The sequence below is a fragment of the Clinocottus analis genome, unplaced genomic scaffold, assembly GCF_023055335.1.
Source record: "Clinocottus analis isolate CAN_PGR_092001 unplaced genomic scaffold, fCliAna1.0.p SCAF_34, whole genome shotgun sequence".
Classification (NCBI taxonomy): domain Eukaryota; kingdom Metazoa; phylum Chordata; class Actinopteri; order Perciformes; family Cottidae; genus Clinocottus; species Clinocottus analis.
In genome coordinates this window covers 723672-747161 of record NW_027176087.1, presented here as the reverse complement: position 1 = coordinate 747161, position 23490 = coordinate 723672, and the positions used below count along the sequence as shown (strand labels likewise).

The following is a 23490-nucleotide window of genomic DNA, read 5'->3' as shown; positions in this document are numbered from 1 at the left end:
CCCCAAGTGGCATGCCACTGTTTCCGTAGTGTAGTGGTTATCACGTTCGCCTAACACGCGAAAGGTCCCCCGTTCGAAACTGGGCGGAAACACTGCTCTTTGTTCTTGTTACTCCACACGTTTAAACTCAAGGGCCAGGGCTTTTCAGTAAACAGGAAAAGACGAAGGACTGCCCAAAAGCGTCGGACTTTGAACATCGCCCGTCTTCTCCTCCCGGTGCCAATTGTCACCGCAGGGAGCTTGGACGCTGGTCCCGCTTGCAGAGCGCTCCCCGTCAGGGAATCGAACCCTGGTCTTCCGCGTGACAAGCGGAGATACTGTCCACTATACTAACGAGGACTGCCGAAGACACGTCTTGGGCTCCTTTGTCGGCATTTACAGGGAAGCCTAAGAGTTTCACAGTGGAACTCTTGCGTTACTTACACATTCACTGTCCCTCAACGACAGCAGCTTTGACTGGATCCAGTAGGAAATCATGTCACTTGGCCTTGGAAGTGTTTGCGGTGAAGTGTAAATGTTGCATTTCGCCGGGCACGTGCGCAAGAGGGCTCCTCAGCAGTTTCCGTAGTGTAGTGGTTATCACGTTCGCCTCACACGCGAAAGGTCCCCCGTTCGAAACTGGGCGGAAACACTGTTCTTTGTTCCTGGTTACGCCACGCATCAAAACTCGACTCGGGGGAATTTTCAGTAAGCTGGACCATAAGAAGGACTGCCCCGGTCCTTTTGCCCAAAGGGTTTGACTTTGAATCCTGTCCACTGCTCCCTTATGCGGTGCATTAAATGCCCGGGGCATTTTGACTCTTGTCCTGCTCGCGGAACGCTCCCCGTCGGCCAGTCCAACCCTGGTCTTCGGCGGGAACTTCCATTTTGGATTGGTTTTTCGGCGTTTACAGGGAATTCAAAGAATATTACCGTGGAAGTTTTAAAGTCAATTGAACACGTCCTGTCCCTTCTCGTATTGGCGCGAACGTGGGCATTGGTGGTTCAATGGTAGAATTCTCACCTGCCACGTGGGAGATCCGGGTCCGATTCCCGGCCAATGCAGCCGTGCCTTTTGTGGTTAGCGGCTGGCTCCTCGGCAACATCGCCTCGTTTGTGAAGCTGACTGACGTGATTGTGACCGCCAGACACCGGGGATGTGTTTGAATGTCAGCGAGTATCCCAAACGTCGCTTTGTATCCCCGCTGTGTCTTTTTCTCGAGTACCACGCAAGGAGAATAAGCGTGGGCCTCAACGCAAATGTAAATGGGTATCCCCAATGTCAGTCTCTGATTGTAGAGTACCAGGGGTGCGACACTCTAAATTGGCCAAACAAGGGTTTTAACTCAGGCCGTGTGCTTAAGTGTGGGTCCGCGGGGTCGGATGGTGGGCCGGGTCGGGGGAGGGGTGGAGGTGGGGGGCGGGAGGGGGGTGAGCTCCAGAGGTGGGTCTGGTTCTTCAGGGGCCTCTTGAGCCCTTATGTTCCCCCGGTGTCAGTCACTGTTCCGCCAGTGTCAAATCACTGTACAACCAGGGCCACCGCTACATTGACAGTGTGACTTCACCAACTTTGACCCCGAGCATGTGCTGTGAGAGCTGGGTGTCGTGAGACATTTGCCCTGCCCTGCCAGTTGTGTCCCCCCAAGTGGCATGCCACTGTTTCCGTAGTGTAGTGGTTATCACGTTCGCCTAACACGCGAAAGGTCCCCCGTTCGAAACTGGGCGGAAACACTGCTCTTTGTTCTTGTTACTCCACACGTTTAAACTCAAGGGCCAGGGCTTTTCAGTAAACAGGAAAAGACGAAGGACTGCCCAAAAGCGTCGGACTTTGAACATCGCCCGTCTCCTCCTCCCGGTGCCAATTGTCACCGCAGGGAGCTTGGACGCTGGTCCCGCTTGCAGAGCGCTCCCCGTCAGGGAATCGAACCCTGGTCTTCCGCGTGACAAGCGGAGATACTGTCCACTATACTAACGAGGACTGCCGAAGACACGTCTTGGGCTCCTTTGTCGGCATTTACAGGGAAGCCTAAGAGTTTCACAGTGGAACTCTTGCGTTACTTACACATTCACTGTCCCTCAACGACAGCAGCTTTGACTGGATCCAGTAGGAAATCATGTCACTTGGCCTTGGAAGTGTTTGCGGTGAAGTGTAAATGTTGCATTTCGCCGGGCACGTGCGCAAGAGGGCTCCTCAGCAGTTTCCGTAGTGTAGTGGTTATCACGTTCGCCTCACACGCGAAAGGTCCCCCGTTCGAAACTGGGCGGAAACACTGTTCTTTGTTCCTGGTTACGCCACGCATCAAAACTCGACTCGGGGGAATTTTCAGTAAGCTGGACCATAAGAAGGACTGCCCCGGTCCTTTTGCCCAAAGGGTTTGACTTTGAATCCTGTCCACTGCTCCCTTATGCGGTGCATTAAATGCCCGGGGCATTTTGACTCTTGTCCTGCTCGCGGAACGCTCCCCGTCGGCCAGTCCAACCCTGGTCTTCGGCGGGAACTTCCATTTTGGATTGGTTTTTCGGCGTTTACAGGGAATTCAAAGAATATTACCGTGGAAGTTTTAAAGTCAATTGAACACGTCCTGTCCCTTCTCGTATTGGCGCGAACGTGGGCATTGGTGGTTCAATGGTAGAATTCTCACCTGCCACGTGGGAGATCCGGGTCCGATTCCCGGCCAATGCAGCCGTGCCTTTTGTGGTTAGCGGCTGGCTCCTCGGCAACATCGCCTCGTTTGTGAAGCTGACTGACGTGATTGTGACCGCCAGACACCGGGGATGTGTTTGAATGTCAGCGAGTATCCCAAACGTCGCTTTGTATCCCCGCTGTGTCTTTTTCTCGAGTACCACGCAAGGAGAATAAGCGTGGGCCTCAACGCAAATGTAAATGGGTATCCCCAATGTCAGTCTCTGATTGTAGAGTACCAGGGGTGCGACACTCTAAATTGGCCAAACAAGGGTTTTAACTCAGGCCGTGTGCTTAAGTGTGGGTCCGCGGGGTCGGATGGTGGGCCGGGTCGGGGGAGGGGTGGAGGTGGGGGGCGGGAGGGGGGTGAGCTCCAGAGGTGGGTCTGGTTCTTCAGGGGCCTCTTGAGCCCTTATGTTCCCCCGGTGTCAGTCACTGTTCCGCCAGTGTCAAATCACTGTACAACCAGGGCCACCGCTACATTGACAGTGTGACTTCACCAACTTTGACCCCGAGCATGTGCTGTGAGAGCTGGGTGTCGTGAGACATTTGCCCTGCCCTGCCAGTTGTGTCCCCCCAAGTGGCATGCCACTGTTTCCGTAGTGTAGTGGTTATCACGTTCGCCTAACACGCGAAAGGTCCCCCGTTCGAAACTGGGCGGAAACACTGCTCTTTGTTCTTGTTACCCCACACGTTTAAACTCAAGGGCCAGGGCTTTTCAGTAAACAGGAAAAGACGAAGGACTGCCCAAAAGTGTCGGACTTTGAACATCGCCCGTCTTCTCCTCCCGGTGCCAATTGTCACCGCAGGGAGCTTGGACGCTGGTCCCGCTTGCAGAGCGCTCCCCGTCAGGGAATCGAACCCTGGTCTTCCGCGTGACAAGCGGAGATACTGTCCACTATACTAACGAGGACTGCCGAAGACACGTCTTGGGCTCCTTTGTCGGCATTTACAGGGAAGCCTAAGAGTTTCACAGTGGAACTCTTGCGTGACTTACACATTCACTGTCCCTCAACGACAGCAGCTTTGACTGGATCCAGTAGGAAATCATGTCACTTGGCCTTGGAAGTGTTTGCGGTGAAGTGTAAATGTTGCATTTCGCCGGGCACGTGCGCAAGAGGGCTCCTCAGCAGTTTCCGTAGTGTAGTGGTTATCACGTTCGCCTCACACGCGAAAGGTCCCCCGTTCGAAACTGGGCGGAAACACTGTTCTTTGTTCCTGGTTACGCCACGCATCAAAACTCGACTCGGGGGAATTTTCAGTAAGCTGGACCATAAGAAGGACTGCCCCGGTCCTTTTGCCCAAAGGGTTTGACTTTGAATCCTGTCCACTGCTCCCTTATGCGGTGCATTAAATGCCCGGGGCATTTTGACTCTTGTCCTGCTCGCGGAACGCTCCCCGTCGGCCAGTCCAACCCTGGTCTTCGGCGGGAACTTCCATTTTGGATTGGTTTTTCGGCGTTTACAGGGAATTCAAAGAATATTACCGTGGAAGTTTTAAAGTCAATTGAACACGTCCTGTCCCTTCTCGTATTGGCGCGAACGTGGGCATTGGTGGTTCAATGGTAGAATTCTCACCTGCCACGTGGGAGATCCGGGTCCGATTCCCGGCCAATGCAGCCGTGCCTTTTGTGGTTAGCGGCTGGCTCCTCGGCAACATCGCCTCGTTTGTGAAGCTGACTGACGTGATTGTGACCGCCAGACACCGGGGATGTGTTTGAATGTCAGCGAGTATCCCAAACGTCGCTTTGTATCCCCGCTGTGTCTTTTTCTCGAGTACCACGCAAGGAGAATAAGCGTGGGCCTCAACGCAAATGTAAATGGGTATCCCCAATGTCAGTCTCTGATTGTAGAGTACCAGGGGTGCGACACTCTAAATTGGCCAAACAAGGGTTTTAACTCAGGCCGTGTGCTTAAGTGTGGGTCCGCGGGGTCGGATGGTGGGCCGGGTCGGGGGAGGGGTGGAGGTGGGGGGCGGGAGGGGGGTGAGCTCCAGAGGTGGGTCTGGTTCTTCAGGGGCCTCTTGAGCCCTTATGTTCCCCCGGTGTCAGTCACTGTTCCGCCAGTGTCAAATCACTGTACAACCAGGGCCACCGCTACATTGACAGTGTGACTTCACCAACTTTGACCCCGAGCATGTGCTGTGAGAGCTGGGTGTCGTGAGACATTTGCCCTGCCCTGCCAGTTGTGTCCCCCCAAGTGGCATGCCACTGTTTCCGTAGTGTAGTGGTTATCACGTTCGCCTAACACGCGAAAGGTCCCCCGTTCGAAACTGGGCGGAAACACTGCTCTTTGTTCTTGTTACTCCACACGTTTAAACTCAAGGGCCAGGGCTTTTCAGTAAACAGGAAAAGACGAAGGACTGCCCAAAAGCGTCGGACTTTGAACATCGCCCGTCTTCTCCTCCCGGTGCCAATTGTCACCGCAGGGAGCTTGGACGCTGGTCCCGCTTGCAGAGCGCTCCCCGTCAGGGAATCGAACCCTGGTCTTCCGCGTGACAAGCGGAGATACTGTCCACTATACTAACGAGGACTGCCGAAGACACGTCTTGGGCTCCTTTGTCGGCATTTACAGGGAAGCCTAAGAGTTTCACAGTGGAACTCTTGCGTTACTTACACATTCACTGTCCCTCAACGACAGCAGCTTTGACTGGATCCAGTAGGAAATCATGTCACTTGGCCTTGGAAGTGTTTGCGGTGAAGTGTAAATGTTGCATTTCGCCGGGCACGTGCGCAAGAGGGCTCCTCAGCAGTTTCCGTAGTGTAGTGGTTATCACGTTCGCCTCACACGCGAAAGGTCCCCCGTTCGAAACTGGGCGGAAACACTGTTCTTTGTTCCTGGTTACGCCACGCATCAAAACTCGACTCGGGGGAATTTTCAGTAAGCTGGACCATAAGAAGGACTGCCCCGGTCCTTTTGCCCAAAGGGTTTGACTTTGAATCCTGTCCACTGCTCCCTTATGCGGTGCATTAAATGCCCGGGGCATTTTGACTCTTGTCCTGCTCGCGGAACGCTCCCCGTCGGCCAGTCCAACCCTGGTCTTCGGCGGGAACTTCCATTTTGGATTGGTTTTTCGGCGTTTACAGGGAATTCAAAGAATATTACCGTGGAAGTTTTAAAGTCAATTGAACACGTCCTGTCCCTTCTCGTATTGGCGCGAACGTGGGCATTGGTGGTTCAATGGTAGAATTCTCACCTGCCACGTGGGAGATCCGGGTCCGATTCCCGGCCAATGCAGCCGTGCCTTTTGTGGTTAGCGGCTGGCTCCTCGGCAACATCGCCTCGTTTGTGAAGCTGACTGACGTGATTGTGACCGCCAGACACCGGGGATGTGTTTGAATGTCAGCGAGTATCCCAAACGTCGCTTTGTATCCCCGCTGTGTCTTTTTCTCGAGTACCACGCAAGGAGAATAAGCGTGGGCCTCAACGCAAATGTAAATGGGTATCCCCAATGTCAGTCTCTGATTGTAGAGTACCAGAGGTGCGACACTCTAAATTGGCCAAACAAGGGTTTTAACTCAGGCCGTGTGCTTAAGTGTGGGTCCGCGGGGTCGGATGGTGGGCCGGGTCGGGGGAGGGGTGGAGGTGGGGGGCGGGAGGGGGGTGAGCTCCAGAGGTGGGTCTGGTTCTTCAGGGGCCTCTTGAGCCCTTATGTTCCCCCGGTGTCAGTCACTGTTCCGCCAGTGTCAAATCACTGTACAACCAGGGCCACCGCTACATTGACAGTGTGACTTCACCAACTTTGACCCCGAGCATGTGCTGTGAGAGCTGGGTGTCGTGAGACATTTGCCCTGCCCTGCCAGTTGTGTCCCCCCAAGTGGCATGCCACTGTTTCCGTAGTGTAGTGGTTATCACGTTCGCCTAACACGCGAAAGGTCCCCCGTTCGAAACTGGGCGGAAACACTGCTCTTTGTTCTTGTTACCCCACACGTTTAAACTCAAGGGCCAGGGCTTTTCAGTAAACAGGAAAAGACGAAGGACTGCCCAAAAGCGTCGGACTTTGAACATCGCCCGTCTTCTCCTCCCGGTGCCAATTGTCACCGCAGGGAGCTTGGACGCTGGTCCCGCTTGCAGAGCGCTCCCCGTCAGGGAATCGAACCCTGGTCTCCCGCGCGGCAGCCGGGGATTCTTTAGCTAAACTCCCTAAACGGAGCCCCCATTCATTTCCTATGGCGGTGCTGAAATCCGCCGATGTAATATTTCTTTGGCCACCAGTGGCGCAGTGGAGCAGTTTGAGTTTAGCCGGCTCCTTCCCTCCTCCTCTTTCCCTCCTCCGCTGCGGCTCTCCCTGCTTCAGTCACAGCGCGGAGCAGAATATCAACGGCAGCTCTCTCTGTTGTTTGGAAGTTACGCGAAAGAGTAAGTAATTTAAATGAATAACAATGACCTGAAATGTAAAGAGAATTAGTGTTGACATGTTCTTGATCTTCATTTGAATCACGTCAACTAGCATAGATGTGCACGCTGAGTAACGTTACTTAAAGGTTCATCAAGTAGTAGTAGTAGTAGTAGTAGTAGTAGTAGTATTAACAGTAGTAGTAGTATTAACAGTAGTAGTAGTAGTAGTAGTAGTAGCAGTAGTAATAGTAGTATTAGTAGTAGCAGCAGTAGTAGTATTTTTTTAATGTGTTTTGGCTGCTCCATTAATTAATGTGTTTTTTTTACTATGTTTTTTAATCTGTACAGCACTTTGTGACCTCTTTGTCTGTGAAATGTGCTCTATAAACACAGTTATTATTATTATTATTAGTAGTAGTAGTAGTAGTAGTAGTAGTAGTAGTAGTAGTAGCAGTAGTTTATAGTCATGTACAGTCACTGCTCCACATGTATCTGACAGAAAGAGTTACTAATCAGGTACTAGTTAGTTATTGGATTAAGGTTATCATATAACTATACCTAACTCATATACAGGACATATACTTTTACTTTTCCATGAGTAGTTCAAAGGCTTTTACCACAGGAGGAGAGGTGGGGGGGAGGGGTGAGGGTCTTCCATTGAAATGTAAATAGTGTGGCTGCCTACAGGAAGACAGCCACCTAAGGTACACAGATGATATCAGATGTCAGGCTACTATACTAACCTCCTATGTTCTGCTTTCCATTACTATCTATTAACATCTGGTATAAAAACAATGCCTGTCTATAACGTATAAATAGACTTTTTAATATGCTCTACTCTTTGTCATAACAGGGAAAATGCGCAAAATGTTGTTTTACCCCGGGAAAGTGGCAGTTTCCTTCCGTAAGGGACCACTAGGATTTCTTCGTCAGGATCCAACTGATGCAGCCAAAGTCCTGAAAGACAACCCGTCTCTGCAGGACAAGTCTGCACCTATGAAGGAGGAGCTGGTCAGGCTAAATGCACTGACTGTGGTCTGCCGGAGAGGAGGAGACCCTTCAGAGAAAACTGAGGTGACTGGAGAATACATCCTGCAGTTTGGGAAGTATAAGGGGAAGTCCTTCCGCTGGCTCCTGGAGAATGACATTGGGTATACCATCTACTTAATCAAGAACCAGAAAAAGGAGGAGGCTGCAGGAGTGTTCATGGCAGCGGGGCACAACAAGGACAGCCTACTGTCATTTGTGAGCTTTTCCCTCAGCTTTCCCGAAATCCAGTCTCTTCTCAGCTATGAAGAACGAAAGCCAGCTGTGACAGCAGCAGCAGCAGCATCGGAGGATGAGCATCTGGTTGGTTTTGGCTCTCGTGCCAACAACACCTGGCGAGAGATTTGGGACAGCAGGAAGGATGGCTACGCATCCTTCATTGTGAAACAAAAATGTGCTGCAGGAACAAAAATGCACAAACTCCAGCTCTACCTCCAGAAGAAGCTGCATCCGCCACCTGGATCCTCTCTGATGTCACAACCCCCGCCTGCTCCTGCTGAAGCCATGGGTGAGTCTGGTGTTCTATATGTTTTGTCAGGATCATGTACACGCTGTCATCCGTCATGTGGGGATTCAAGTCCTCAAATACAAGAAGATATGTATTTAATGACATTGTAATTCTTGTCTGCATCAGTGATGGATGAAGGCAAAGAGCTGGAGATGCAGAGTATCTGCAGAGTATCTCTCCTTCAAAGCAGCATGTGCAGAGCTGTGAGTAAACATGTGGGGTCTTTTATTTTTTGTTTCTAGATGAAGATTCTAGAGACTTTACAGTTCAGCTCATTTTCTATTGATCGTGTGTTCTATTCAGCATACATGTTGTTGTTTTGTTTGTGTTTAACAGCTGATTTTGCACCATCGTCATCATCTGCCAGACTACGACAGGGTTTGGGTACAGAAAAAGGTTTTTAATCGAAAACGTGCTGCCGTTGACCGACAACACTGGGACCATGAATTGTTCTCCCACATGAAGCATGAGTTTATTGTTCCGTCTCATGTTGACCTGTTCTGGTCTTGTGTGTGTTCTGGTGTTCTCCCTCTCGTCCTTGTGACTATGAATTGATCCCAGCTGTGAGGAGGTACGTATCAGTCTTTGTTTTTCTTATGCTCCTTTTATCTTAATGTAGGAACACTATATATGTGGAACTACTGTGTTACTAACACCGGATTGCATGTGTTTGACGTGTGTTTGACGTGTGTTTTAGTGTCATGTTGCTTCCCCTGCAGAGGTTAAATCGTAATGACTGGCTACTAAATATTAACCCAATCCAACATAAACACGTGTGTATGAATGGAGTAGTTTCTTTATATCATAATATTAGAAACAGTCTGTCTCATTGGATTTGGCTGAGAAAAGCAGGCAAAGTAAAGATACTAATACTATTTTATGCCTTTACTAACAGTAATTGATGTGTATTGTCAAATTAGAAATAACAAACACGGGTGTTTCCATTGCAGCATCATCTGCGACACTAGCTGCACCAGCTAAGGCTCCAGGTTCAGAAGTAGATGGTAAATGAATCATAATTCTGTCTATTCATTGAAACATTATCTGTTACATTTACTGTACTTATATTAGTTATAAAACATAAATGTATTCTTTTTTGTGATCCCTCTCTTCCTGCAGCCTCTGCTTTGCCACCTGTGAAGAGACCTGTGACCTGTACAAGGACCAAGGCATGGAGAAGGAGATGACCTGGAGAGAGTTCCAGGTGTCTGCCTTTTATGAGAAAGAAAAAAAGAGATGGATGGTTGAAAAGGGAAAATAAGAGAAAAGAGGAATGTTTTTTCATGTACCGTATTTTCCGGACTATAAGTCGCAGTTTTTTTCATAGTTTGGCCGGGGTGCGACTTATACTCTGGAGCAACTTATGTGTGAAATTATTAACACATTATTATATCATTTCACATGTTATTTTCACACTAAACCGCAAGAGGGTGCTCTGGGCCTGTGTTGATAATTTCAACATTGGCGGTAACTTAGAAAAACAACTGAGAAGGGCTAAACAAAAATGGCACTGAAAAGAAAATCATATTGTGCCGATTACAAGCTGCAAGTAGTAAAATATGCAGCCGAAAAAAGCAATCGAGCAGCAGAAAGAAAGTTTGGAGTTAGCGAGAAACTTGTAAGGGACTGGCGAAAAGCGGAGGTTACTCTTACTGAAATGAAGAAAACAAAAAAGCCAATCGCGGGCTAAAAGCTAGGTGGCCACAGCTAGAGGAACGAGTTCGCACATGGGTACTTGAAAAACTTGAAAAACCCTGGACTTTTTGGTCCAGACTGGCCCACCACAATCCGCGCGCAGATACTGTGCCAACTCAGTCCGTTGATGTAGTGTACATATAATCACACAAGCCCTTAATAACACTACTATACTACATAATATCCATAATATAATCAATGGGTGGGTTTGGGGTCTCTGATGAGAGAGATGATGTACTGGGCACAAACCTGGATGTGAAAAGTAGAGAAATAGTATTAGGAATTACGGAATATGTTTGAACACCCCTAATATGTATGCATATGTTTAATTGTAACAGTAGTTATTCAGTGTTTCATTAGTTTTAACTGTATAATGTGAGATGGGTCATTGTCTCCCTGTCTCTTATTTGATGTAAATTAATCTGAAAATTTCCATAAATAGATGTTCAAAAAAAGGAAAGCAAGGACAATAAACCATAAACATTGACAAAAAAAAAAATAGGTAAAGCATATTTGAACAAATTGGACAGTGGGCTTGAAGAAAGTGTATTGATACTTAAACACTTAACTGTGGTGACCTGATTTGTAATTATAAAACTTGTGAAAAAGCAGATCTGCATGCTCAAACCACGCCACCAAAAAATAGTGGTTAATTGATCAGCATAGTATATCATTTTCCAACACTTTCGAACTAGACTTACACCACACGCTATCTATTATGTCAAGTAAAGCTCATAGACAACGCTTCTGAATATTTAGTGAACGAGTGTTTATCCACATGTTAGTGAGCACACACACACACCTGCTATCACCACCACCAATCTCCTCCCGAGCCTCCTGTACCATTGTGGCAGCGGGAGCATCACTTTCACTGTCCGACGACACCTCCTCCTGAGGGGGACCCCGCAGCCGAAGCCCCGGAGCCGGAGGCTACGCCACCGCCGCCGGCCCCGCAGCAGCTAACATGTTTATTATATTTCTGCTCTTAGCAGCATCAGTTGTGACTACTGAGCCTGTCATAGGGCACTGAACGCAGCGTGAATATTCGGGGCGCGTTTACCGTGTCAGTTTACTCGCTTGACAATGCGTCTTAACGTACAAAAAAAAAATGAGCCACTGAGCACGGGTCATTAACAGGCGGACCGCGGACCACTTGATCTGCGGCGGTGACGAGCGGACTATCTCAATGCTGATTGGCTGACGCAACTATGACTCACGCGTTTTCTCTGCCAGAGTTGGGAAATTTATACTTGTGCATCGACAACTCGCCCAGCGATCCGAGTAGTTTGCTCCGCGACATGCGGGCTGTTCGTGCTGCTTGTCTGACGCACTGCCCGCTGGAAAATACTCGTCTACGCAGCTTCGACGCGGCTGTGCATTGACTTTACATGAAATGCTTCTTTCCAGTGACCTGCAATGCCTGCTAAACCTGGGAAAAAAACATAAAACAGCCCATATTAATAAGCAGATTGCAAGCAGCTAACTATTGCATTGCTAACTCTTTTTTTTCCAAGACTGTGGTAACGTGAGCTGCTGGGTATTTAATTTATACTAAATGAGTGTATGAAGCATGCTTGTATACTCACCCGGTGGTCCGCTCTTTAGCGCCACCCTAGTGGCTCCCTGGAGGTTTTTCAAAAATGTATAAAAATGAAAAAAAAAATGGGGGGAAATATATATATATATATATAGTTTCTCTCAGAGGACAAACATTCTTAACGTTTTACAATGCTGTAAAAATCTGTAGAAAAATATCAAATTTAAACATTTCTGTCAACGAAGATATGCGTTATAGCCTGCGACACACATTTCTTTCAGCTTGGCAAGTGGCTGTTGCAAACAAACGCAGCTTCACAGCCTGAAGGATATGATACCGGCAATAAAGAGGATAACGCCTATGAGGAAAATGGGTAAGTGTATTTACTGAACTTTACTGAACATATTTACGTAGTAACGGAAACTGTAAGCCAGCTAGAGCTGCTGCTAAGACGGAGCTACTGATAGCAAGCTAACACAATGTAGAGGGTGTCTATGAGACTGAACAGTCCGTAATTAAATATTGTCACGATCCCCGTAACTTTCTTGGTGTGAACTGAGTTCGCCTAGTAGTGTTAAAGCTCTGTTATGGGTTTGAAAGACTGAAAGTATCGTGGTTACATTAGCGCAAGCTAACCCGAATTAGCGCAGCGAGCTAACGTGACTTATCGATGGCTTCAGGGTGTCTATGAGACTAAACAGTCCGTAAAAAAATATTGTCACGATTCCCGTTAACTTTTTTGATGTGAATCTCTGTTATGGGTTTGAAAGACTGAAGCTATTGTGTTTACGTCAGGTTCTGCTAACTGGAGCCGGCAGAAGAATGTTTAGCTTGTGCCCTGACCATAGATGGCTCTCTGTTAGCTTAGCAACGTTAGCACGTAGCATTCGTTACGTGTTGGTGTGTAATCGTTACTCTCTTTCAGTGAACTTATACTAACTATTAGTGATGTATTTTACAGAAAGGATTCACAGCTGCCAGGGTCCAGAGGACAACATACAGCATCGCTGCAGCAGGCTACAGTCCGTCTCTGCAGATCAAAGCCAGTCACGGCTTAGCATTCCCAACATATAATAATACATTTTGTTTTAGACATTTTTTTTCACATATGTATACATATTTCATTCATATATTCTACTGCTTTTGTGAACCAATGACCTTTTTGTAAAACAATTTCTAGCACCAAAACAGTTTGACTACATGAGTAAAGGTATGTTTTACAAGATTCATATGCAAGGGACTTTAAAAAGTGAATTTAAGAAATTATATGAAATCGAGAAAATTACCTGAGGAGTTCTCAAGTGAGTAATGTTAAGTGATTACATGAACGGTAAGTTACAAACAGGTGTCCAGTAATGTTACAGTATTGTAAGACTTACGACTGACAGACGAGTACACTATTTCATGTTAATTTAGGTCTTGTCATGCTGTAACATGAGCCTACACCCCCTCCCCCGCCCCCCTCCTACCTCCTCTCCGAGCCCTTTCCCCGCCTCCCATTCACAAAGTTACGTTAGCTAGCCCCTTTAGCTCGCTACGGTCACAACAGACGGGGTAGTCTGTTAACTTTGTTCGTTAACATTACATTGACTTGACATGAATTAAATATCAATAACAATTGGCCTCGCTGCCGAACAGCTGTGTGACGGGAGGGCTTAAGACCGTAATGGGTGACAGTCACGTTCAATGCGTGACACTTGAGAACCCCGATACCTTAGTCTCTTGGCTCCTCCTGAGTTTCTCTCATGACTGTGTCTGTTTGGGCTAAATAGGATGTCTATGCAGCGAAATGGTTTACAGATGCGCTCCTTAGCGCTATCTATTGTCGGGAGTTTGAAAAGGAACGACGTGCCTCCAAATTTTTTTGCCGTGAGATATTGGTTGTGTGGCGTGTGAGCGTGTGAAAACATAAAAAAGTGTGTGTCACACGGCAAAACCGTGAGAATTGGTAGCTCTGTATACAGTGATTGGACAGGTGACGATATAACTACATTACGACACGTTAGCTAGCGGGTCATTCATTCAAATATCAATATATCTCAATTAATTTTTGTTGACAAAAGCTATAAAGGATGCACTTACTTTTGAAATGTTGTTCGGAAAGTTGACAAACAATCAGTCGGTTGTTCTGGTCATTGTCCGTACATTCCCATGACATTCCTGACCTCGCAGTTGAACTCGCCAAATGTCGGCTTGGCGTAAACAATCGTACTCATTGCGTTCTCGTCAATCATCATGAGCCTTCGTGAGGTCGACGACGTCAATTGGTCAATTTGTGGTTACTTCATGGTTGCAATATGAGCGCTGATTGGCCACAGCGCAGACTTTGTGGTTGAATTCTGGTTAAATCGTGGCTGCAGACTGAAAGGTGATTGGCTCTCGCAACCAAGAATTCCCTCGACTCGCAAGTGGCATGTAGCGCCACGAGCCCTACATCCAGTTGCAATGAGGAAAATTACAAGGTCTTCCATCCATTAATTTAAACAGTTGTTAATTTTATTTGTCAAACTGAAGGTGAACTCCAGACTGGTGTACTCAGAAAACATCAGGCTTCACGCAGAAAGGTTCGCTGAAGATGTCAAGTTTTAAACTGTGTGAACTGAGACGCATGCCAAAGTAAATCACAACTCCTACCTGCTGCCATGACCCGAATATGAAGCGGGGTTGCTGCGACCACAACGCAGAGTACTAACAAATATTTTCTATGGGGTTGAGATCTGGAAACTGGCTAGACCACTCCAGGACCTTGAAATGCTTCTTACAAAGCCACGCCTTCGTTGCCCGGGCAGTGTGTTTGGGATCATTGTCATGCTGAAAGACCCAGCCACGTTTCATCTTCAATGCCCTTGCTGATGGAAGGAGGTTTACACTCAAAATATCACAATACATGGCCCCATTCATTCTTTCCTTTATCAGTTGTCCTGGTCCATTTGCAGAAAACAGCCCCAAAGCATGATATTTCCACCGCCATGCTTCACAGTAGGTGTGGTGTTCTTTGGATGCAACTCATTATTCTTTCACCTCCAAACACGGCAAGTTCAGTTTTTTCCAAAAAGTTCTATTTTGGTTTCATCTAACCATATGATATTCTGCCAATCCTCTTCTGGATCATCCAAATGCTCTCTATCAAACTTCAGATGGGCCTGGAAATGCACTAGCTTAAGCAGGGGGACACGTCTGGCACTGCTGGATTTGAGTCCCTGGCGGTGCAGTGTGGTACTGATGGTAGCCTTGGTTACTTTAGTCCCAGCTTTCTGCAGGTTATTCACTAGGTGCCCCTGTGTCCTTCTGGGATTTTTTCTCAGCATTCTTCAGATCATTTTGACCCTACAGGGTGAGATCTTGCATGGAGCCCCAGATCGAGGGAGATTATCAGTGGTCTTGTATGTCTTCCATTTTCTAATAATGGCTCCCACATTTGATTCCTTCACACCGAGCTGCTTACCTGTTGCAGAATTAGGCTTCCCAGCCTGGTGCAGGTCTACAATTTACAGACCTTTCTCATCTTTTTAAGTGGGAGAACTTGCATAATTGGTGGCTGACTAAATACTTTTTTGCACCAGTATATATACTTAATTCACGCCAATTATTAAATATCACTCCTTTTTCATCATTGCATACTCACTGCCAATATGCAAAGTCTTAGGCCCGCCACTTAGAGCAATATTTCATCCCACCAGCAGAGTTTGCTCTAAACATGCCAATTAAAGATACTTAACTTCAACTCACAACAAGTATTTCATACATGTATTACTGAACCATCACTTTCTTTGTACTACAGTCATTACTATAATATCCCAGCCCTATTTTGGCTCTACCCACTCATTGACAAAGGGACAACTTGGAGGGATGGACGGAGCATTAGGCAGCCCTGTCATTTTTTTTTTTAAATGTATGCTCCAATAAAAAAACAAGATTGGATATGTGTGGAAATAAGCACAATAAAGAATGATAGAGATCATAGGTATATCTTCAAAATATTGCCGTCATGATCAGATATAAAGATTAAAATATGAGCACTGAAAAGCTTTGAAGTCACTCATTTTCATACAGTTTAGACATATATACAAGGCTTGAACATGTTAACAAAGTGAACTATTTTTTTTCTCTTTCTTGTCCTTTCTTTTTAACACCGTGGACAAATAATAAAATCCACAAAATGAAATCAAGAATGGTGAGAAACAGCCTGTCTTGTTGTTTCATTAAACAGAAATAGGATAAGCAGAATAATAACAAACGCCACTCTATTATTTCCTATATGTGACAATAATTCTAAAATAAGCAACTCACTCTGGAAACAAAATACTGTATAATAAGAAGAAGCAGAGGTCCCTGAAAGATGACAGAGGACCCAGTGTTTCCTCTCAGTTTCCTCTCCAGGAGCAATGCATTTGTTTTGCCCTGGCTGATGAATTCTTGTTGGAAAATGAAACTTTACTGAGCTGACATAATGCAACCTTAAACTATAATGGTCCCTATACTATATTGTATCACTGATACAACCAAAACTCCTCAGTTTATTACTACTGGCTTTGTCCATACTGCCAGTTGTGATGTCCCACTGGTTTGGTTGGATAGAGTTAGCTTTTTGGGGAGCAACACAGTCTGGATGGGGAGTTTTGAAAGTTCAGATCAGGTTTTGAGGATGTCTTCAGATCCCAGAGGAGTTTGTGATGAGCCTTCCTATCAGGAGCCAGTAAACAGTTGGTCTGCAGTCAGTCCATGTCCTTCTCAGCACATATAATTTGACAGTACATCAGCATGGAGAACACCAGGGCCAGGATCTGGCAAGAGAGAAGAGGTCAAATCAATTTCAAGTTATTTCAATGGGATTCTAATTCAAGCATATTCAAACAGACGCAACTTGATATCAAGTCAAATTCATCTACAATGTCAACTGTATACATTTTGCTGACAATATGTCACCAATCACTGGTCAGTAAGGGTTCAACTAAATAATATTGGAGATAAATACCTGCACAACACCAATACACAGGCCAAACACCAGGACTGAGGGGATGTTATCAAGCAGCCACTGCCTGGCCTTCTGATAACATGGCTGCAGGGGACAGACAGACAATGTGAGGACATGTAACAGGGAAGAATGATTATGCAGAACAATTTGTAAGATAATGCTTGCAGACTGACAAATAAAAAGACTCAGAAGTCTTCGAAATGATTTAAAAGATAGTGGCAATTACAGTTATCTATCATCCTATTTATTTTGTCCATCATTCTTCTTCGCAATACTGGCTTTGTACTCAGGTTAAATGTGAACGGGAGGTGCTGCGTAATTGTGCATTGCGTTATAACAAAGTGTGGTTCTTGTTGATGCTGGGAAATCCCTGACGGTGTTGGGTCGGTCAGGAAGCACAACATTGCCGAGGCAAGGTTGGAGGCATCCGACTGAGAGGCACTGCGTAGATGTGCGTTGCAACCCACAGTTGCTTACAGCGTCTCCTTTTTTTCTTTTTTCGTTATTTGGAGCGGCTCCGCGGGTCGGTTCGCTCATGGCGGAGCGGATGAACGTGTTGTGTATTGAGTGTGTTGGTTTGTGACAGTAACTCAATGAACACTTTTCCCCCCCAGTAAGCATTATGTTTCTAACTATACCTTTCAAGTCTTTCTGTTTTTTCTATTTTAACAGGGGTGACAAGAACTTGTTATACAGAAAAAAGTAAACATTTTGTTTATAGCTGTAGACCAACCTCACTCCATCCGTCAACACAGTGGTCTGTCCCAACGGAGCAGCAGGATGAGGGCAGTGTTCCATTCAGCACATCATACCAGTCTGTCTTGTTAGTTACTCCGCAGCATTTGAACTGGGAAAACAAACACCAAGACAGAAAGATTAGAGTAAGACCACTCAACTACAACTACTCCGACTACTAAGACCACTCAACTACTGTGCTGTTGGCTGTTTGAAAAGAGGGCTCATGGGTGTTTCTAAAATTCAAAGAAAGGGGGGTCTTAGCCCCACGGGAAGTCGCATGTTTGCTAATTTCTTTGGTGACCCACTTATAATACATTATATTCAGCTGACAGTTTTATCCAAAGCAACTTACATTTTTGCTCTGGTTAAGTGTCTTGTTCAAAGACTTGACGTGAACTAGCAGAGCCGGGGATCAAACCACGCTCTGATTGAAGGACAGGCATGCAATCCTCTGACCCACAGTTGACCCTGTCGCGCGTGTCTATTTTTTCAGACAGTTCAAAGATTGTTTCAATCAGAAAGAGTGCGAATTTGCGCTGTAGTTTGCTTGCATTCATTCAGTATATAATAACACAGGAGACAGAATGTCAGGGTCATAGTGAACACAAATATTAACTTTTCTGAAATACAGAGAGAAAAATACTTTTATTCTGCTTGTGAAGGAAAGACAGATGAAATAGCTTTCATATCCGCATCACTCCCAAATCCAATGGCTGGAGAATAGACTTGACAGTGTTTATTTCTGAGTTGTTTACTTTATGTTTACTTTATTATGAGCAGAAAGGATCCAAATTTACATCTATTTTGTTATCTGTGTAGTTTTTACATACCAGTGATATTGTATGCTGATTTGGACACTTGGACAGATAAAGATGACTTAGTTCAGTGTCAATTATAACATTTAATAGAAAACAAACATAAATAACAAAGATTTAAAAAACACATTTCAAGTACATCTTGATTATGAAATGATAAATGTTGTATGATGGACTGAACTGGAAGACACCCAATGCATTTACTATAATCAAATTGTAATGTACAAAGAAAAACACTATAGGACTAGATAAAAAAATACCACGAATAGATTTTTTTTTATAAACCACAAAAATAGGTAACCATCCTTAACAACTATATATAACCACATTCGGTAACTACCTGTACATACATTACGACTATGCATCATTTAATATGAGCTAAACTCATTGGTACAGTTTACTGTGAGCTAAACTCATTGGTACAGTTTACTGTGAGCTAAACTCATTGGTACAGTTTACTGTGAGCTAAACTCCTTGGTACAGTTTACTGTGAGCTAAACTCATTGGTACAGTTTACTGTGAGCTAAACTCATTGGTACAGTTTACTGTGAGCTAAACTCATTGGTACAGTTTACTGTGAGCTAAACTCATTTGTACAGTTTACTGTGAGCTAAACTCATTGGTACAGTTTACTGTGAGCTAAACTCATTGGTACAGTTTACTGTGAGCTAAACTCTTAGGTTTTCCTTGGACGTTGAAATGTGACCAAGGGATACAGTACCTGGCACATTGTTTGAATACAGTATGGTATATTTATAGCTCAAGGGAGTGAAGCAACCTTACAGTAAACAAGGTAGCACTTTGTTTGAAGCATACTGATCCGTTAAGGGTGGAGTGACTGTGATAACTTCCACCTGCAGTGACATCCCTTGTTTTACACACTTTGTTCTGTACATTCATCCAACATAATCATGCATTGTTTGTAAAAAAAAAAGTCTCACCATTTTTTGGACATTGTCCCAAGATTTCTTTAGTCCAGGTTCTGATTCATAAATCTTCATACCTTCCTTTAATTCACCTTGTGCTTTGGAATCCAGCTTACAAAAAAAGGCAGAAAGAAACAGATATTTAATTATCGATCTTGACCCACGTGTAAACTGGGCCCTGTTTTTCATACCTGGTTAGCTGGATAATTTTGAGGATAAGATGACGCATGTCAGGCTTTAGAAAAGTGTTGTTTAGAAAAATCACGATAGCAACACACTGAACTTTCCCTAAACCTGGTCCCTGCTCGGGAGCCGTACATTGAACACCACATGGCGCAGCCAAGCGTTGTCCGTCTCACATACTGTACACTTACTGTATGGAAACTAGATCACATAATGTACACATACTGTATGGAAACTAGATCACATAATGTACACATACTGTATGGAAACTAGATCACATAATGTACACATACTGTATGGAAACTAGATCACATACTGTATGGAAACTAGATCACATACTGTACACATACTGTATGGAAACTAGATCACATAATGTACACATACTGTATGGAAACTAGATCACATACTGTACACATACTGTATGGAAACTAGATCACATAATGTACACATACTGTATGCAGACTGGATCACTGAAGGATTGTGTAAAAAAAAAAAGAGTAAGGCCACAACTTACACTTTTTTGCGGAAAAAAAGCCGCTGCATGCCGCGCTGTTAGTAACGTTTATTTAGCGCTTAAAAAACTTATGGATGTGTTGAAAGCACTCATAATGATATAAATGTTATTAGTACACCATACATATCATTATTGTAGAACATGATCAAGGTGGACTTAGGATAAGAATACAGAGAATCACACGCAATTTCTTTTCACCCCTTCACTTGATTGAATTTCTGATTATGAAAAACACATACTGATCCGCCCATACATATATTCCAACTCCTAGTTATATGGTAATATACACACACATACATGAATATTCACAGCTCAACTCTCGCTTGGAAGGCAAATCCGTAACGCAGTAGCTACACTGGAGGCTAATCTACAACCTGAATGGCCAGACCTCCACAAAGTGAGAGGGGAGGAGGAAACAGAGCTACAGACGGGCCTACAATGACAAGAATAACGTCAGAACTCTACCAGACCTCCAGCTTGAAACCAGCGTTGCTGTGAAGCTGGATGATGAAAGAGGCTGGACAAAGTCTGCTTCGGTCCTTAAGCAAGGTGACACACCAAGGTCATACATTGTCCAGACGGATAAAGGAGTACTGTGCAGAAACTGTCGCCATACAAGACCTCTCCACAGCCCTCTAGAGACTTTCCAGGAGGGAAGGGATGGATGTATAGTGATCGATGGAGACTTGAGCTCTGGTTCTGATGCAGAAACATCTCCAGTTACATCTCAAGATACTAGGACACAGACTTCAACACACACAACCTCCAGTGGAAGAGTTGTAAAACCACCCGACCAACATGGAGAGCATGTTCAGTAGGACGTAGCCTCCATCATGTGGCAGAATAATCCACTGCAGCTATGTTGGTAGTCCACCCATGTTGAATAACTGTTTTATTCATTAAAAAATCTTGCGGATCATGAAGAAGTTAATATTGTTCAATCACTAGTGCAGACCTATGCTAGATAATTGAGTCCAACTCATAGAAGTGGACCCACCCTGAGGCCCAGACGCTCGAGCCGCATCACAATGGCCTTGTTCATCACACGCAGATGACCCCGTCACACTTCTCATGTTGTTCTCTGTGTCCATTGCATTGGGTTAGGGTGAGCTCACCTTGTCCTGGAAGATGTGGATAACCAATATGAGAGTGGCCTCTGTTAGCACCAGGAGCAGAAGGATCACAAAGAACTGCAGAAGAGAGGAGGGCGTTTGGAGACTGGCATCATTACCAAACAATATCTGCAACTTCTCCACCATGTGGACCTCTCACCATGAACAACAGGCAGCGCTGCTCCTTCAAGGCTCCGAGACAACCCAGGAAGCCGGTCACCATGGTGATGCCACCGGCGACCAGCAGCAGGTTGGCGGCTGAGAGGGATGGAAAGGACAGAGGCAGAGAGGAAAACTCTGCCTGGGTGAAGGACAGCCACACTCCAATGCCAAACAAGCCGCATCCTCCGAGCTGTTCAGGAAATGCAGCATTACTCTCAAAGCTTTGTCTGGAAGGTGAGTGAGTACTAAATCATTTCAGAAGCATGCAATAAGCATGTATAAAGCAAAGTGTTTATGGAACGTGTAAATGAACAAAATGATATGACAGCGACTTGGGACTGAGCAATACTAACCCAGAATATGAGGTTAAAGACAAACATCAAATATTTGACACACCACAAACACCTCCGAGACTCTGACATCCTGCAACAGAAAGAGGGAGAAGAGAAGGACGTTCACTCAGTGCTGCATGTCACCGCTAACTGAGACGGGCTCCTGGTTTTACTATGGTTAGATGACTGAGGAATGAATGTTGTCTCTTCCATGGCTTGTTTGTGACTTTGTTTGTCTGTGCTGCTGCTTCAGTTTCTTGTTATTTTGGCACAGGAAAAAGATGGTGGATATCAGGCCCCATTCCTCATTTGGGATCATACTAAGAAATGGTTGCTATGGATAGAAGGAATAATTACAGTGACTATAACTCTTTGAGTGTGTGAGTACATATGGCTTTGATGTTGTCAATGTTTTAAAGTGTGTGTGTATGTGAGCATGTTCACAGTGGAAGAGTGATCGGTCTCTGGCGAAGTGGCAAAAGTCCTTACACTGAATACTGACCCCACACAGGAAGTCAAACTGCTGACAGGAAGGAAGCGCCCTCCTCTCCTCAGTAGACCTAATTATACTGCTGAAGGCATTTCCCAAGGCCACAGCAACCCTGTGAGTCCCACATCTCCTACAAAGCAAAGTGATGAGTAGCTGCTGTGGTCAAGTATGGCACTGAATGATGTTGGATGTTGTATTGATTGTATAAATCAAGGAGGTGTGTTGGTTTCATGTCAGTGCATGTTTCTATGAGCTAATCTTATGTGAATTGTCAGAGGACACGACGAGACTCACAGTATGGGTCCTCAAAGTCTGAGACTCTAAATAAGGCAATGAGGACGAGCCAATCAGAGGCCGGGTAGGAATGTAAGGTTGCCAAAGGCCCTCAACAATTAGCCCAGACAGCCTATATGTAATGCCGTTTGACATAACTTCAGACAACATAACTAAGTTCTGTCCTGATTTATCAGTTTCTAGTAACTTTTGTACTATAAACTGTAAAACACACATTTAGGTTATGCTATGTAATCTCATCACTAATGTAAAAACTAATGCCATCATTTTTCCTTTCTATCCGGTCTTTCTCCTGAATAATTTGGAGGCCCGTCTGCCATGAAGAAAACCTTTGAAATCCAGATATTGATTGAACAGCAGTAACTCTCACACATCTCAGTATTTCATCAGTCAGATATAGTTTACATTTGGCTATTTTAGGCACAACAAGTCTAGGGCTGTCCTCGTCTATATTATATATATATATATATATATATATATATATATATATATATATATATATATATATATATATATATATATATATATATATACATATATATTCTAATATCGCGTTAACTTTTCAATCCTTTAACGGCATTAGTTGTTTGATCATGCGTTAACTGCATGTTTTTTTTTTGGGGGGGGGGGTGCAGTGGGAGGGGCTTATCACTTTAAATCTCTCCGTAGTTCAGACCTGAACGTCTCACGGCTCTCCCAGTCCGGCCAGCATGAGGTCAATCAAACATTAAACATAAATAAATAAGATAAAGGCCATGAAGGCATTACAGCGGCACTGCTTTCACTTTAAAGGTGATTCATGTTGATGCGCTGCAGCAGACTCACTTCGTTACGCAGCAGACAGGCAGCGTGAGGAAGTGAGTCTGACGTAAAGCTCGTATTGTTCTGTAGCTTCTGTTCTCAACGAGCAGCAGTGCTGCCGCGAGCCGCTTCACACGCGCTCACAGGCGGGCAAATACACCACAAGTATATGTACCGGCAGGGTCCGTCCAGATTGAAAGTTAATCGTTCATGAGCAAAGCTGCTGACCCCGCGGTCTGATCCATGCAGAGCACTTTAAAGCAGCATCACTTCTGGATCTTTACTCTTCTCTCCAAGAGGAGAACTTTCCTCCCATCACAAGATGTTCAGTGCACTTGTTCAAGACAACACAGACTGGACTT

General features: G+C 45.3%; 1 protein-coding gene and 17 non-coding genes across 18 annotated transcripts in view; 13 read left to right on the top strand and 5 right to left on the bottom strand.

Moving 5' to 3' along the window:
• Nucleotides 1–19: 19 nt before the first annotated feature.
• trnav-aac (transfer RNA valine (anticodon AAC)) lies at nucleotides 20–92 on the top strand. Its single transcript has one exon. It is a non-coding gene; the product is annotated as a tRNA-Val (tRNA).
• A 175-nt stretch (nucleotides 93–267) lies between these two features.
• Nucleotides 268–339, bottom strand: trnad-guc (transfer RNA aspartic acid (anticodon GUC)). The gene has a single exon. It is a non-coding gene; the product is annotated as a tRNA-Asp (tRNA).
• A 219-nt stretch (nucleotides 340–558) lies between these two features.
• Nucleotides 559–631, top strand: trnav-cac (transfer RNA valine (anticodon CAC)). The gene has a single exon. It is a non-coding gene; the product is annotated as a tRNA-Val (tRNA).
• A 342-nt stretch (nucleotides 632–973) lies between these two features.
• trnag-gcc (transfer RNA glycine (anticodon GCC)) lies at nucleotides 974–1044 on the top strand. The gene has a single exon. It is a non-coding gene; the product is annotated as a tRNA-Gly (tRNA).
• Nucleotides 1045–1637: 593 nt separating this feature from the next.
• trnav-aac (transfer RNA valine (anticodon AAC)) lies at nucleotides 1638–1710 on the top strand. The gene has a single exon. It is a non-coding gene; the product is annotated as a tRNA-Val (tRNA).
• Nucleotides 1711–1885: 175 nt separating this feature from the next.
• On the bottom strand, nucleotides 1886–1957 carry trnad-guc (transfer RNA aspartic acid (anticodon GUC)). The gene has a single exon. It is a non-coding gene; the product is annotated as a tRNA-Asp (tRNA).
• Nucleotides 1958–2176: 219 nt separating this feature from the next.
• trnav-cac (transfer RNA valine (anticodon CAC)) lies at nucleotides 2177–2249 on the top strand. Its single transcript has one exon. It is a non-coding gene; the product is annotated as a tRNA-Val (tRNA).
• Nucleotides 2250–2591: 342 nt separating this feature from the next.
• trnag-gcc (transfer RNA glycine (anticodon GCC)) lies at nucleotides 2592–2662 on the top strand. Its single transcript has one exon. It is a non-coding gene; the product is annotated as a tRNA-Gly (tRNA).
• Nucleotides 2663–3255: 593 nt separating this feature from the next.
• On the top strand, nucleotides 3256–3328 carry trnav-aac (transfer RNA valine (anticodon AAC)). Its single transcript has one exon. It is a non-coding gene; the product is annotated as a tRNA-Val (tRNA).
• A 175-nt stretch (nucleotides 3329–3503) lies between these two features.
• trnad-guc (transfer RNA aspartic acid (anticodon GUC)) lies at nucleotides 3504–3575 on the bottom strand. Its single transcript has one exon. It is a non-coding gene; the product is annotated as a tRNA-Asp (tRNA).
• Nucleotides 3576–3794: 219 nt separating this feature from the next.
• Nucleotides 3795–3867, top strand: trnav-cac (transfer RNA valine (anticodon CAC)). The gene has a single exon. It is a non-coding gene; the product is annotated as a tRNA-Val (tRNA).
• A 342-nt stretch (nucleotides 3868–4209) lies between these two features.
• trnag-gcc (transfer RNA glycine (anticodon GCC)) lies at nucleotides 4210–4280 on the top strand. Its single transcript has one exon. It is a non-coding gene; the product is annotated as a tRNA-Gly (tRNA).
• A 593-nt stretch (nucleotides 4281–4873) lies between these two features.
• On the top strand, nucleotides 4874–4946 carry trnav-aac (transfer RNA valine (anticodon AAC)). The gene has a single exon. It is a non-coding gene; the product is annotated as a tRNA-Val (tRNA).
• Nucleotides 4947–5121: 175 nt separating this feature from the next.
• Nucleotides 5122–5193, bottom strand: trnad-guc (transfer RNA aspartic acid (anticodon GUC)). The gene has a single exon. It is a non-coding gene; the product is annotated as a tRNA-Asp (tRNA).
• Nucleotides 5194–5412: 219 nt separating this feature from the next.
• Nucleotides 5413–5485, top strand: trnav-cac (transfer RNA valine (anticodon CAC)). Its single transcript has one exon. It is a non-coding gene; the product is annotated as a tRNA-Val (tRNA).
• Nucleotides 5486–5827: 342 nt separating this feature from the next.
• trnag-gcc (transfer RNA glycine (anticodon GCC)) lies at nucleotides 5828–5898 on the top strand. The gene has a single exon. It is a non-coding gene; the product is annotated as a tRNA-Gly (tRNA).
• A 593-nt stretch (nucleotides 5899–6491) lies between these two features.
• Nucleotides 6492–6564, top strand: trnav-aac (transfer RNA valine (anticodon AAC)). The gene has a single exon. It is a non-coding gene; the product is annotated as a tRNA-Val (tRNA).
• Nucleotides 6565–15588: 9024 nt separating this feature from the next.
• Nucleotides 15589–23490, bottom strand: part of tspan4b (tetraspanin 4b) — a 9696-nt gene continuing 1794 nt past the window's right edge. The window contains exons 2-8 of the mRNA XM_068596167.1: nucleotides 21565–21634; nucleotides 21210–21401; nucleotides 21053–21127; nucleotides 19256–19351; nucleotides 17495–17608; nucleotides 16762–16845; nucleotides 15589–16570 (exon numbers count right to left, since the gene is read on the bottom strand). Coding sequence (XP_068452268.1) covers nucleotides 16502–16570; nucleotides 16762–16845; nucleotides 17495–17608; nucleotides 19256–19351; nucleotides 21053–21127; nucleotides 21210–21401; nucleotides 21565–21633 — 699 coding nt within the window. The 5' untranslated portion in view covers nucleotide 21634 and the 3' untranslated portion in view covers nucleotides 15589–16501. The remainder of the gene's footprint in view (nucleotides 16571–16761; nucleotides 16846–17494; nucleotides 17609–19255; nucleotides 19352–21052; nucleotides 21128–21209; nucleotides 21402–21564; nucleotides 21635–23490) is intronic.